The sequence below is a fragment of the Girardinichthys multiradiatus genome, chromosome 20 (assembly GCF_021462225.1).
Source record: "Girardinichthys multiradiatus isolate DD_20200921_A chromosome 20, DD_fGirMul_XY1, whole genome shotgun sequence".
Classification (NCBI taxonomy): Eukaryota; Metazoa; Chordata; class Actinopteri; order Cyprinodontiformes; family Goodeidae; genus Girardinichthys; species Girardinichthys multiradiatus.
The window spans coordinates 18232240-18245164 of NC_061812.1; the positions used below are offsets into that span (position 1 = coordinate 18232240).

General features: G+C 39.8%; 1 protein-coding gene across 3 annotated transcripts in view; it reads left to right on the plus strand.

Moving 5' to 3' along the window:
* The window catches only part of atg7 (ATG7 autophagy related 7 homolog (S. cerevisiae)), a 104726-nt gene that overhangs the window by 25720 nt on the left and 66081 nt on the right, over positions 1 to 12925 (plus strand). For all 3 annotated transcript variants that reach the window (XM_047347015.1, XM_047347016.1, XM_047347017.1), the window contains exons 12-15: positions 154 to 312; positions 5643 to 5837; positions 6577 to 6822; positions 9776 to 9891. In XM_047347015.1, coding sequence (XP_047202971.1) covers positions 154 to 312; positions 5643 to 5837; positions 6577 to 6822; positions 9776 to 9891 — 716 coding nt within the window. The remainder of the gene's footprint in view (positions 1 to 153; positions 313 to 5642; positions 5838 to 6576; positions 6823 to 9775; positions 9892 to 12925) is intronic.

Genomic DNA, 12925 nt, shown 5'->3' on the forward strand with positions numbered 1-12925 from the left:
CACTGATGCAGTAACTCATGCGAAAGGAGGCCCATCTAATTTTTATTTGGAAATGTACTACAAATGTCTCTAAGGTTTACTGAAGCCTGACAGAAAGTCCTGCTAAGGTCTGTTTTCATATGAAAAAAACCTGTATCCTCTGTTGTTCTCCAGGGCTGGGGAGTGAGACGCATCACGTTTGTTGACAACGCAAAGATTTCATACTCCAATCCGGTTCGACAGCCACTTTATGAGTTTGACGACTGCCTCGGAGGAGGGAAGTCCAAAGCTATGGCAGCCGTTGACCGTCTTACCAAAATTTTTCCGGGTGTGGTGAGTTAAACAGTAATGATTTGTTTCTGAGTTATAACCTACCGTAGAAGGTCAGCCTTTGTAAAATCTTAAAACAGAAGGAAATATTTCTCACCCCATAATTTTAGTAATAATTTGGTTCTTATTTAAGCCTCTTTCTAAAAGAACTTTGATGCATAGAGGAAATTATTGGATACTGGAGTAATTCAAACTTTCCCCTCACTGAATGGTCATATCTAAAATGGCCAAAAAGAGGAGAAAATGAGAAGCCGTTTTATCTGCATATTAATGGAACCAGTTTCATTACTTTACTAATGAATGACTTGGTCCGTGGAGAGATATTTTCGTTGGATTAGCAACTGAAAAAGCAGCCAATCACTCAAAGCAGGGCTCAGATTTGGTGCGATAGAGTTCACTCATTATGAAGCCTCTTGGAATTGTGAGGACCGTATGCATATTAATCATTTTTAATTATCTGTGTACACCTGTGTGCATTCTGTAGGAGTCGGTGATAGTAAACTGTGTTCCCAATGAGACAGGTAATGCCCCATTGTCAGTTTTCATGTAGTCTCTCTTCTCTGACTACAAAATATTTTCCTCCGTATTCTTTTGATGAACCTTACAGACATTGGCTGCAATAATTTAATGTATGCAAGCCATAAGCACCATATGTTGATAAATTACCTTAAACAGTATTAATTTTGTTTTTTAGATATTAAATGCTTTTTCAGGCATATCTGGAGTTTTGTATTATGGAAGCAAGGTACAGTCTGTTCTGATAAAAAATTGACATCCTTTTGATTTTCTGAATTCAGACCTAATTTTCTAATGAAAAGCATCTTTGAATTTTCATCTCCCTAAATCCGACTGTCTCATCATCCACCCACAAATTGTCGGAAGTTGCACTGAATTCTGCCCTGCATCTCGTTTGTAATGCAGTCACGACTCTGCAATTGTTTTTGCCGGTAATGAGATACAGTGGTCTGGGATAATTACGTCACCTATGATGTGCTCTGTAAAATGCACACACAAGCAGGTGTCGCCTCATCGTGTTTATTTCTGAGCTTCTTCTGAAAAGAAAATAGGAAGCTCAATGCCCTGATGCCCCTTTGCAGACACCCCAGCTGAATCCATACATCCCTTTTTATATTAAGGCTCTCTGCTTTTCTCTTCTTTTTTCATCTGGTTGTTTTTCTTCAAATACAGGAGCATCAGGTGCTGAAAGCACAAAACTCCAGTAATTGAAGTGAAAAAATCTGGATCAGAAAGGTCTCAGTGTCAAAAAGGGCAGCAGATTTCATATTTTGGCTGTGGACAAATAACATCACCTGACATTTTCAGAGTAGCTGCTGGAGTTTTCACCAATGATTTATAAACATTGTGGTTTGGTTGATAGCAAAAACTGTTGTAATGTTGACTCATCGTACAATGTTTTCTATAAGTGTTTTCCACACGCAGATTATTTTTTTCTTTCCTGGCTGCAGCCTGCTGATATTCATTGTGGTGATTGGAATGTGGTTACTAGCTCTACAGTGTGAACTCACCACCTGACTGCTTAGCAACACTTACGTCAAAGTTAAACGTAAATGTAAGACTTTGTTAGCAGCTCCCACTCTTGAAGTATGTTAAGAGAAGGCTGGAAAATCTACTGATTCAGTAAAAGTGGCTCTTCTTGTTAAAATCTCTCGCTTCATATTTGCCCTTTTCAGTTTTTAATTTGAATTTACTCTTGAGATTTTCAACTCTTTCACTGTTGAATATCCAGACTAAAATCCAAGGTTTGGAGTGGACAAGCAGTGGCTTTGCTTTTCTCTCTGGGATTACTGTTGACTTGTACAAGAGGGCCTAACACTGAATTATCTGGATTTTCTTCCCAATGTTTGTGGATAAATCAGTCAGGGGCAAGCAAAAAATAAATACATTTTCTGGAAAAATCATTAGCATTTCTACTCTGTGGAGGTTATTTCCAGTTCAAAATATTTTTTTGGTTTAGCATGTACCCCCATAAAGAATGTCTGAATATTTGTGAAGGTAAATGCCTAGCCGTTTGATGTTGGAAAAGAAATTTTTAAATATTGCTTGCAATTTTAATTAATTTAAATTAAATTAAATTAGTAGTGACTACTCAAAATAATGCTCAAATCTTTTGTTTTCTAATTTTGATGCTCCAGACGAAGTACGTCGTATTGTCTTGAGGTTACATCAATGTCAAAATGTTTTTAGGTGCTTATTTCAATAAATCATAAGTATCAAGGGGCACTTTAAAAAAAATTGTTTTAGTTTTTTTCTAATTTCTATTCCACTTGAGGTTTTGCAGTGTGGTTGTTTTGTTCGCATGATTCAGGCTAATAAGAAAGTTAAACCAATTGCGTACGTTGCTACTGCTGCAGCATCACAAAGAGGCACTTATCTGGATAAGTGAAATACGATGTGATTAAAGGACAGTGTGTGTTGTTATGAATAATTTTGTTTGATTTAATCTTTTTGTTACAATTTTTAACATTTCTAGATTAAGTGTTGATATTAAACTCTCTGTCAAATAAAAAAAACTCGGTATTTCCTTAAAATCAGTTTGCAAGATTTAAAAAGTTGTACAATTTGTTTTATAAACCATGTAGTTACTGTCTGGTAGGAGGTGTGGAAACAAATCAAATGACATTAAGCCTTTTGTATTGGGGAAAAAAAAAAAAACTTCAGCAATCATAAAAAATAAGCAGAGACAATTTCCTAACTTTGTTTGACCTTTGCAACAAACTTCTTATGCCTTTGTTTCGATCAAAGTATAAAAAAGCAAAACCTTCACAAGACTGATGAAAATCAAACTCAGGCAGAATTGCAATAAAAGGGTTCAGTGAGAGCTGTAAGTACAGCTGCAGGTGGTACCATTGAAGCTTTATGGATTGCTCTAATTTGCCAAACCACTTAGACTGATTTTTCCACATGAAAAACTTAACTGTAAAAGGCTACTGTTGAGTGAAGAACTTTTGCCCTCAATTATTATTGTCTATTATTATTGCAGTTCTTGCTATTATGTACAGTTGCAGTCAGATGTTTACGTACACTCATTCTGGGCATCGATGGTAAATTAATTTTGGGCTTCTAGTAATTTTTTAAAGGTGTTTTTTTCCAGGGTGGAATGATTAAACAACATACAACTTGACAATTAAACATGACGATTAAAACTAATTTGAATGTATTGTGGATTTTGTCTTATCTACATGTGGTCATAAAACATGCAGACTCATATATATGCACACACCCCTGCTAATGTCAATTGTCTTTTAGTAAGTTGTACCTTAATCAAACACTTTATGTAGTCACCAGCAAGCTTGAAGGTGTCAGATTTGGACCAGAGTCATTTGTCTTTGTTGCCCCCTTCTTGTTGGGTAGTGACACTGGTGTTCATGTAACTTCCAGTTCATGACAAACCTGAGCCTTGGTGGTCTCTGGGTTTTTCCTTAACCTTTTAACCAGTTTCCATTAATCTGCTGAATAAAGGTTGGGTCCTTGAACTGTTGTTGAACTGATGATCTTAGAATCTGCAGCTACTTAAAATTCACTCGGAAAGATTTTTCCAATATGTGAAACACTACATTTTTCCTTCTTAGATCTTCACTTAGTTCCTCGGACATTCCTGTTCCATTTAAGTATTGCTCAATCTAATGAGTGCTGTCAAACAAATAATTTTTCTTCAGACAAATAACAATAACCAGCAGCAGTCAGTGATGATCACCCTATATTTATAATTTAAAGAACATCCACCAGAAATTCGAAATTGTGGATCCGAATATTATTGTTTTAAACATTATTACACTTCATGGTCATGAGGAGTCTACAGGAACTACTGACATAAGCTGTACATAAAGATTATAGTACACACATGGTCCATTACAGATGTGATATTACGCATTGATCAGTATTTTGGTATGACAAACGAATGTTACATCTTCAAGAGAAGACTATTAAATTTACATCCAGAGATGCTGTACGGAGCCGTTACTCGTACTCGTCGTCTTCCGCTTATCTGGGACTGGGTCGCGGGGGCAGCAAACTCAGCAGAGACGCCCAGAAGTCCCCCTCTCCAGACACCTCCTCCAGTTCCTCCAGGGGGAGCCCAAGGCGTTCCCAGGCCAGCCGAGAGACATAGTCCCTCCAGCGTGTCCTGGGCCGTCCCCTGGGCCTCCTCCCGGTGGGACGTGTCTGGAACACCTCCCGAGGAAGGCGTCCAGGAGGCATCCGGTATAGATGCCCGAGCCACCTCAACTGGCTCCTCTTGATGTGGAGGAGCAGCGGCTCTACTCCGAGCCCCTCCTGGATGGCCGAGCTCCTCACCCTATCTCTAAGGGAGTGCCCGGCCACCCTACGGAGGAAGCTCATTTCAGCTGCTTGTATCCGGGATCTCGTTCTTTCGGTCATGACCCAAGGTTCATGGCCATAGGTGAGGGTAGGAACGTAGACCGACCAGTAAATTGAGAGCTGAAATAATAGTCAGAGACCTATCCCCAACCCGAAGACGCAGGGTACGACCCTCTCATCCAATGGGGTAAACCCCAACACGAGATGGCTGAGCTGGGGGGCAACAAGCAAACCCACACCAGCCCGCCGCCTCTCCCCGTGGGCCACTCCAGAGCAGAAGAGAGTCCAACCCCTCTCAAGGAGATGGGTTCCAGAGCCCACGCTGTGCGTGGAGGCGAGCCCAACTATTTCTAGTCAATATCTCTCGACCTCCCGCACAAGCTCAGGCTCCTTCCCCCCCAGCGAGGTGACATTCTACGTCCCTAGAGCCAGCCTAAGCATCCCGGGATCGGGCCGCTGAGGTCTCCACCTTCGTCCGCCACCCAATCCTCTTTGCACCGGTCCCTCACGGTTCCCCCTGCAGGTGGTGGGCCCACTGGGGGATGGCCTTGTGTCTCTCGTTCGGGCTTGGCCCGGCCGGGTCCTGCGAGGAGCAACCCGGCCACCAGGCGCTCTCCGACGAGTCCCAACCCCAGGCCTGGCTCCAGGGTGGGACCCCGGCTCCACCGTACCGGGCGACGTCACGTGCCTCGATATTTTGTTCTTCATGAGGGATTCTTGAACCACTCTTTGTCTGACCCATCACCTAGAGCCTGTTTGCCATGGGAGACCCTACCAGGGGCATTTAGGCCCCAGACAACATAGCCACTAGGATCATTTGAGCACTCAAACCCCTCCACCATGTCAAGGTGGCGGTTCAAGGAGGGGTTACTTCACTGTGCATTTCCACACACGTCTCACTCTCTAATGTTGGCTATCATGTACTTCTGTTTGTACACAAAGTCATTTCATCCCAGGCTTAATAAGATTTTCTCTGCTTTCATTTCCTTTTACAGAATGCCGAGGGTTACAATATGAGCATCCCAATGCCCGGTCACCCAGTGAATTTCTCTCAGACTACTCTTTCCCAGGCCCAGAAAGATGTGGAGCAGTTGGAGAAGCTTATTTCAGAACATGATGTGGTGTTTTTACTCATGGACACTAGGGAGAGCCGCTGGCTGCCCACTGTGATAGCTGCCAGTAAGAGAAGGGTAAGAAATGAAAAGTACAGCATGTAAAATGAACACACACCAGCGGCTTCAGATTAAAGTTCAGGAGCAATTAAGTTCCAGTTCTGATATTTTACATACGAACAATGACTGATGTATTGACATGCAACATCACAGTGGACACCTGTAGGAGAGCACAATGATAAAATTAGCATAATGGTTTGTGATGCTTTTTAGCCACTTTTTGAACTCATTGGTGCGTGTTTTATGTTCAATGGGCAGCTATCTTCCACCTCGGTTGTCACAGGAAACAGCTGTTTTCACCACAAAGCCCTAATAAAACTACTGCCCAGCTACAAACTGGCTGTGCCATCCATCCATCCATCTATCCGATCCACTGAATTCTCACACAAGCACAATGGCTAAAAATTGGACAAATTAAACATTATAACCTCTGAAACTGTATAGCTGTATAGAAAACATAACTTTGTTTCTCTCTTATTATTTGGGGCTTGTTTTACGTCAGTCCTTCTAGATTGAAGGGAGCTCAGTTGAGTGAATTATCGTTTTTTTCAAATGTTAACATAAGATTTTAAGTTTTTCAGTATTAAAGAGGTTAAATTCACTGCCACCTATTTCTATGAGACACAAATGTTTTATACTATTTTTGCAAATTCTAATATATAGTATCTTTGTAAAATGTTCTGTTTGTGTTAAATGATAAAAAACATTTTAAATGAAAGACTTTTTAGTAAGTACTTTATCATCTTCCTCTCATCAGCTCGTTGTTAATGCTGCTTTGGGCTTCGACACGTTCGTTGTGATGCGACATGGCCTAAAAAAGCCTCCCGTCAGTCAGAGTGTTTCCACGGGAACAGACTCCTCAGCTTCCGGTTCCTCTGCTTCCTCGTCATCCTCCACTCCAGCCGAATCTGCCACCGGTGTCCCAGGATCCTCTCTGTTCTCCAACATCCCAGGGCACAAGTTGGGCTGCTACTTCTGCAATGATGTTGTTGCTCCAGGAGATGTGAGAAAACCTATCAACAGACACACAATCACCTCATAAAAAACACATTTTGACCCAGCACACCTAGTGCCTTGGAAAAGAATTCACACCCCTTGAACTTTTCACATTTTGTCATGTTACAACCACAAACCTCAAAGTATTATATCTGTATTTTATGAGATAGACCAACACCAAGTAGCACATGGAGAAAGAAAAAGATTGTATGGCTTTCAACAATAAAAAGTGTTGGTTACATCTGTGAAACAAATTGCCTTCAGGACTCATATGATAAGTAAGTCCTTCAGTCCATATGTGTAATGCAATATTAACAGAAATACAGCTGATCTGTCACGGCCTCAAAGGTCCGTTAGAGAACACAAGTGAACAAACATCATAATGAAGACCAAGGAACACAGCAGGTAAGTCAGCCTTAAAGTTGAGAAATTTAAAGCGGGATTAGGTTAAAAAAACAATGTTTCAAACATTGAAAATATCACACAGCTTAGTTGAATCCATTTTGCACAAATGAAAAAGAGTATGGCACAACTGCAACCTGCCAAGACATGACCGTGCACTTAGACTGTCTTGGCAAATAGAGCATTCATCATAACTCTGGAGGAGCTGCAGAGATTCACACCTCAGATTACAGTATCTGTTGACAGGGAGACCAGTGGCACTCCGCAAATTTGGCCTTTATGGAAGAGCGGTAAGAAGAGAGCCATTACATTTCATGTTCAAAGTTTTCCACAAGCCATATAAGGGACACAGCAAACATGTAGAAGAAGGTGGTCTGGTCAGATGACACCTCAATTAAACTGTTTGGCCTACAAGCTACACCCTGTGCTTGGTGGAAAACTCACATTAAACATCCCCTAAGAACACAAACACCATCCCCACAGTATAACATGTTTGTCATTACCGCACGCAGTGGTGATGCCTTTCTACAGCAGGGACAGGAAAGGTGGCCAGGTTTATTAGGAAAATGAATGGACCTAAATACAGGAAAATTCTGGAACAAAGTCTTTTAGAAGCTGCGAAAAACATAACACTACGATGGAGGTTCTTCTTCTAGCAGGACAATGATCCTTATCATATAGCCAGAGCTACAGTGAAAGGGTTTAGATCAAAGTGTATTCATGTGTTATAATGGCCTAGTTAACAGACTCAAATCCAATTAAAAGTATTTTGCAAGACTTGAGCATTGATGTCATCAAAAGCTCTCCATCTACTTTAATTGCGCTTGAGGAGTTTTGAGAATAAAAATGGCCAAAAGTGTTCTGTGTCATGATGTAGAAAGCTGGTAGATCCTTTACCCAAAATACTCCCATCTGTAAGTTTTGACTCAGGGGGTTGAATACAAATGCACACCACCCTTTTCAGATTTGATGTCCTTCCACTTCATGGTTATGGCCTACTTTGTATTGGCCTTTCACAAAAAAAATCCCCTGAATGTTGGGGTTGTAATATTCACGGGGATAGGAAAAGTTCAAATGAAAACAATATTTTTCATTTGAACTATGAAAAATAGTTCAAAATATTGTTTTCACACCCAATAGTTATCACACTATTGGGTGTTATCACAAATATCTCAATATTTTTGCAAGGCAATTTAAGAGCTTTTTTTCCATATTTACTCAATAGATGAACAACCAATATTATGGTGGATCAAAGGACTATTTTTAAAAAGAAGATGAGATACTAAAACATTTCTCAAAGGTCTTGGGTTCAGGTAGAACAGTTTTTGATGTTGTGAGATAGCAAAACAATCCGTGTTGCTGCACTTTTAAAAGAAAAGATGGTAAATAAAAACCAACCTGGAAGGAAGAAGAACGTACAGGAATGTCATGTTTAGCAACATTAGATAAAATTGCAATTGCTCTGATAACCTCCTTGTACTCTGTCTACTAGAGGCAGAAAAGACAGATTGAATATCGGTTTTAAACTAAGCAAATGTCCAATAACTAGTTCCAGTGATGGTGATTATTTGCTGTTTCTATATAGGAGTTTCTTTTTTATCTCATTGTTTCCAGATTCGGTTCAGCTTTAAAGAAAAATCTTATTTTTATTCCCGACACTCTAACATAAAGTGGACCTAACTCAAACTACATACTTCAGCAAAAATCCCACTTTCTTCATCACCCACATCCTGCTTTTGTCCCTTGACAGCTGTTTCACCCTTTTGTCTTTCTTTACCCTCCTTCATTACCTTTTCACCTGAGAATTGTTTGAGCCCGTTCATCAGTTAAAAAGGCCAAAGCCATTTTCTGGAAACCTGCTTTTTTCTTCATTGAGTTCTACAAATGTCATTTAGCTTCTGCCCACAGTCACAGATTATAGTAATGTTATTCTCAAAATTAGAGCCATCAGCCTGCTTTCACTAAAATTTACATGTAGAAAAGTTTCAGCTTGGAAAATAAAAACGGAAAAAGGGTTTAAATATAATGTTGATACAAGTCGCTTTTGTTTTGTAGTCGTCTGGGTGTTATCACAAATATCTCATTACTGCGCCACTGATCAGCTGTCATAAAGAAATGAAACAAGCTCTAGAGCTCTAACTTTCCATCGGTTGTTGATCAACAGTGTTTATAGCAGGATTACTTTTAGATAAAGTGCAATTTTTGCAGACACTAATGGCTCATTCTTCCATTTATTGGCTGGAGAGCTCCCAGTTAAAGCTAGGAGAGATGACCCTGCTGTCAATGAGTGGGACAGGCTAATGGTGTTGTTTATGAAAACATTGTTGCATCAATAAAAGCCTACTTGGATGGAAATATAACAAGGTTTGCCAATGTGTCTCAACAGCTTGTAATCCTGAATTTGCCCTTAGTGCTTTTATACATGACATCGTTTACCAAGATTTCCTTTAGTTTAAAGTTGTTTGGATTTGTGCCATATTCTTTACATAAATAATGTGTCAAACTTTATTTGAAATTATGTTATGAGTTAGTTTTTTTGACCTTTTTTTTGTGAATAGTCCACCAGGGATCGGACCTTGGATCAGCAGTGCACCGTCAGCAGACCAGGTCTTGCCATGATTGCCGGAGCCCTGGCTGTGGAGTTGATGGTGTCCATTCTACAGCACAATGAAGGGTGTGTGTGCCCAATGTTATCCTGACTAATGTTAGTGATTTGGACACTCTTTGTCTGCATGGAGTCTCCAATGGGAATATTTTATATAAAAACAGTGCCCATAGTGTCAACTGGTGCACAAAATAGATTATGAGTGACAGATAATTGTACATTTGCCCTTAATCACCTCTGACTTTTGACCTGCAGGTCAAATACTTAAAGAAATCTGTATTTTCTTTCCCCATACTTGGTAAATGCATCAAAACAGACTAATCCAGAATTTTCTTTTTAAAAAATAATTTCATCTGTTTTGTAATTGGAAAAACTTTAAAACCGTTATTGTTGTAGTTTGCCACAGCCCTGTTAAACACTTAAAAGCCAAAATTAAAATCTTAAAATCAATCCTAACACATACAGGCAACCAGTGCAGGGAGGACAATAGAGGGGCATGTGTTCACATTGCTTATAACGGGTTGCACTGTTTTGGACCAGCTGCAGGCGACGTAGTAGAGAGTTGTCCAACTCAGCATAAAGAGCGTTGCAGTAGTCCAGTCTAGAGGCAAAAAAATCTATCACCCTTTCAAGGCCACTGTAAGGTAAACAGGGTTTGATTTTGCTAATTAACATCAAATAAAAACTAGACTAGACCAATGCACTGACCTGTTTATCAAATTTTAAAAAGTTAGCAAAAACCACACCAAGATTCGTCACAGCAGTACAATTAAAAGAACTCAAAGGAGCAATACCCCTGCTGAATCCTGAAGGCAAGTCAGTTTTTTTTTCCAAAAAACAATCATCTTCTTATTTTTATTTAAATGTAAGAAGTTTATCTCCATCCAAGTTTGAAAACAATGAAAAGAAATACCGTATTTTCTACGTGACCCCAAAGGAAGCAAATTAAGGGAGAAAAGGATAGGTCCTAAGATGGAGCCTTGAGGTACCCCACAACTCAAAGGGGCCTTGGAGGAGGAAAATGAATTCAAACGACAAACATCTTTCAGACAGGTAGGAATTAAACCAATTAAGAACTGTGCCCTTAAAACACTAGCTTTGTAAAACCAAAACTCAATAAGCCATTAAACCTGCTTTTGTAGTACAGGTCCCTGATGTCCTGATATTGTGTCATCAAGCAGCAGATCATCCACAAACTGAGTTGTCCTTTGGGAAAGCTCGCAGATGGCTACTTGTCTTTTTATTCATGAAGAAAATCATCAAAATTCCTTGAGGGTTTGCATCCCATTCCTCTCATCCCTGGGGCGTGTGTTTCTTCAAATAGTGCTTTATCTCCTTACTACATATCATAAAACAAAATAATCCTTACTCCTCTTTCTCATGTCCTTCATATCTGAATCTAAAGTGACTGAAGCTCTTTCCAGGGACTTGTAAGGAGTAGAGCCCTGTATGCCTTATTAAGCAGCCCTTAATACCAGTAGCTGTTTGAGATTAAAGTTAACTTTGATCACTACAAGATAAAAGTAAGGGAGATGTTGCCTTATTAATGGAGCAGCTCCACAGCTGAGTTTTTACTGTGCGGCAGGTATTTTCAGAAACTTGTGTCACAGCTGTCCTGCCTTTTCTTCCTTTTGACACCAAGGTTCAGTGAACTCTTAATTTCTCTTTGTAATCTGTGGTTGCTTGATATTTCCTGCAGCCAGTTGATCTTTTTTCAAAACATTGAAGAAGTTATTTTCCTGCCTATTAAGTGTGTAGTCATGTTTTTACCGATGTGCCTTGGTAAAAATAGATTTGTGCGAGTGTGTGTTTGTACTAAAGAGGCCACTTGCTGGGCTTGATGGGACAGCTATTTTCTCTTAGTGTTTTGAGATGCAGTGTTTCCCATCTGCTCTTTCGTTCTGGGATGAAAAGCTTCAAGAGCAAAGTCTAAAACAGGTTTTCACATGCTGTCTTTACTTGTGAGGGTCTCTTGCTTCTTTCTTTACACAAAGATCTCACTATTTTAAGTTAGCACTTAATTTATGTTCTTTTCTTTGCCTTTAATCTGCTCCTAATATGCTTTTATCCTCAAAAGTCCCAAAATCGATTTTTAAAATGTATTTCTTTCTCACAGCTCTGGGTTGCACATAATTGGCACGCAGGTGTTCAAGGAGTTTGACAGACATTTCTGACTTTGTAAAACCATTATCAACTCAGTGTGAGATGAGAAATTTTCCTAGCTGTTTGCAAGGAGCAAAATCTTTTCAAACTGGTTAGGTTTACCCGTAGTCATGGAGCTCATACAAAAGCTGTGGTGTTTGTACAAATTGCTTTTGAGATGTCAATGCACAAATAAGCTCCATGTCTCTTTGTGCACATGCCAAGTTTGAGTTGTTTTGTATTTGGCAAACATCTCCAAGTGCAAGAAGCTACAAGGGGAAATCATTTTGGTCTGAAAAAGGAACACCCATAAAGTGGAAACACAATGTTTACTGAGTAAAAAGGCACACAACTGCCTTATTTCAAGCAAGATTTTTCTTACTCTCTAGTTACTTCTACTTACTTACTTCTTAGTATTTGGTACAATTTCCAGTCCCTCTCACAGCAGAACAAATCCAACATGATGCTACTACCCCTGTACTTCAGCATGGGATGCTGTTCTAAAGCTTGCATCCAGTTGCAACACTGGTCAGTATGGCCAAACATCTCAAGCTTTCTTATATCAGAACATAATGCCATCTCTCCAAAAATGTATGTCTATCTCACTATAATCAGGCTTTTTATGTTGTGTTTTACGTGATGGCTACTTCCTTGTTGAGTGGCCTTCCAGTTCAGGGTTTGCTTCACTGTGGATAATTACACTATCTTAGAAGCTTCTTACAGCATCTTCAGTGTCTTTAGCTTTTGATCTGAGTTTTGTAAAGCACAAATGGGCTTTCCACTACTGTTTCTACTTGCGTATGATTGTTTGAACAGATGTACATGACACTTTCAGGCATCTCAAAAATGTACCTAAAGAGGAATCTGACTTGTGGAGGTCCACAGTTCTCCTCCTGATATCTCACTGGGGTTCTTTTGATTTTCTCATGATGTCATTCAAGCATTGTTTTTGAGGTTTTGC